Here is a 1,148-nt window from a genome sequence, read left to right as displayed (position 1 = left end):
TTTTAACTGAGCGGTTCTTCAGTAGATGGCTTGTGTTGGCAGGAAGGACCAGGATGATTTTGTTTAAATGAAGACTACAAAGAGAGTGAATTTAAATGAACTACCTTTAATTGTTGTGTTCAATTAGATAATAATAATAATAACAATAATTTGTTTCAGTTTAATTTAATAAAATATTTAAAATCAAATGCAGTGTTTACAGGAAGTAACTGATTGTTCATATTTTCTACAGATGAACAGGATGGAAACACTGGACTTGCCAACGCTGAAACTCTCATCTATGAAGGAGTGGAAGGAGGAAACATCACAGTCGAATGTAAATTTTATTTACTAGGAAGTACGACATTGTTCTGCAAAGACAAATGTGAAAAAGGAAACGTTCTCATTGAAACAACTGATTACACAGCTCAGAGCGGCAGATACAGCATTACATTTGTAAGAAAGAATGTACTGTCAAAGGATATTGTGCACGTGAGCATCACACAGCTGAACAAGTCTGATTCAGGATGGTACAGGTGCACACTGGACAGAACTTTACAACCATGTGATTTTCAGCTTGTCATCACAGGAGGTGAGTAAAAAAATCTTATTCATGTCCCTGAATATGTGAACTTCTCACTGACCACAGTTACTTTTCTTTTAATAACCTACATGTGTCATATTTACACTACACGTTTAGTTCAATGAGTTGTGCTGTAAGAACATATTAACCTCTATTACTCACATGCAGACAGAAAACCTGCTTCAAGCAGGATTGTTATTATTCCAATTTTTCCTTGTTCACAGCTTCAGACACCTCAACACCTCATCAGCCTTTATCAACATCAACATTTCTCCTGTCGGCCTCCACAACAACAACAAACTTCCCTTCAGCAAGTTTCGTACCTTCGGCCTCCTCCGAAGTCTCCAGACAGCCTCAAACAGCTGCAGGTTCAGGTCGTATATGCATGTGTGTGTGGATATGAGTGTGGATCTGTCATTGTTTATCACAAAAATAAAAACCTCATCCATGTCCATTAACGACACATCAGTGTGGAAGAAGCAGTCTGATTAATTCCTGAAGTATAAGTAGAAACAGCCACAGTGTAGAAATACACACAAAAAAGTATTGACATTAAAATTTCATCAAAGTATCAAAAGTAAAATTA

The 1,148-nt window shown here is 36.8% G+C and overlaps 1 protein-coding gene across 1 annotated transcript in view; it reads left to right on the top strand.

Annotated features, from left to right (window-relative positions):
• Positions 1–232: 232 nt before the first annotated feature.
• Positions 233–1,148, top strand: part of LOC106632866 — a gene marked incomplete at its 5' end in the record, with an annotated part of 3,601 nt that continues 2,685 nt past the window's right edge. Inside the window, 2 exons of the mRNA XM_042217834.1 lie at positions 233–571; positions 787–936. Of these exons, the coding sequence (XP_042073768.1) occupies positions 233–571; positions 787–936 (489 nt within the window). The remainder of the gene's footprint in view (positions 572–786; positions 937–1,148) is intronic.

The sequence above is a fragment of the Haplochromis burtoni genome, unplaced genomic scaffold (assembly GCF_018398535.1).
Source record: "Haplochromis burtoni strain Fernald_Lab_line unplaced genomic scaffold, NCSU_Asbu1 Contig_3201, whole genome shotgun sequence".
NCBI lineage: Eukaryota > Metazoa > Chordata > Actinopteri > Cichliformes > Cichlidae > Haplochromis > Haplochromis burtoni.
The sequence above is the reverse complement of the archived record's forward strand: the minus strand, read 5'-3'. Positions and strand labels throughout refer to the sequence as shown.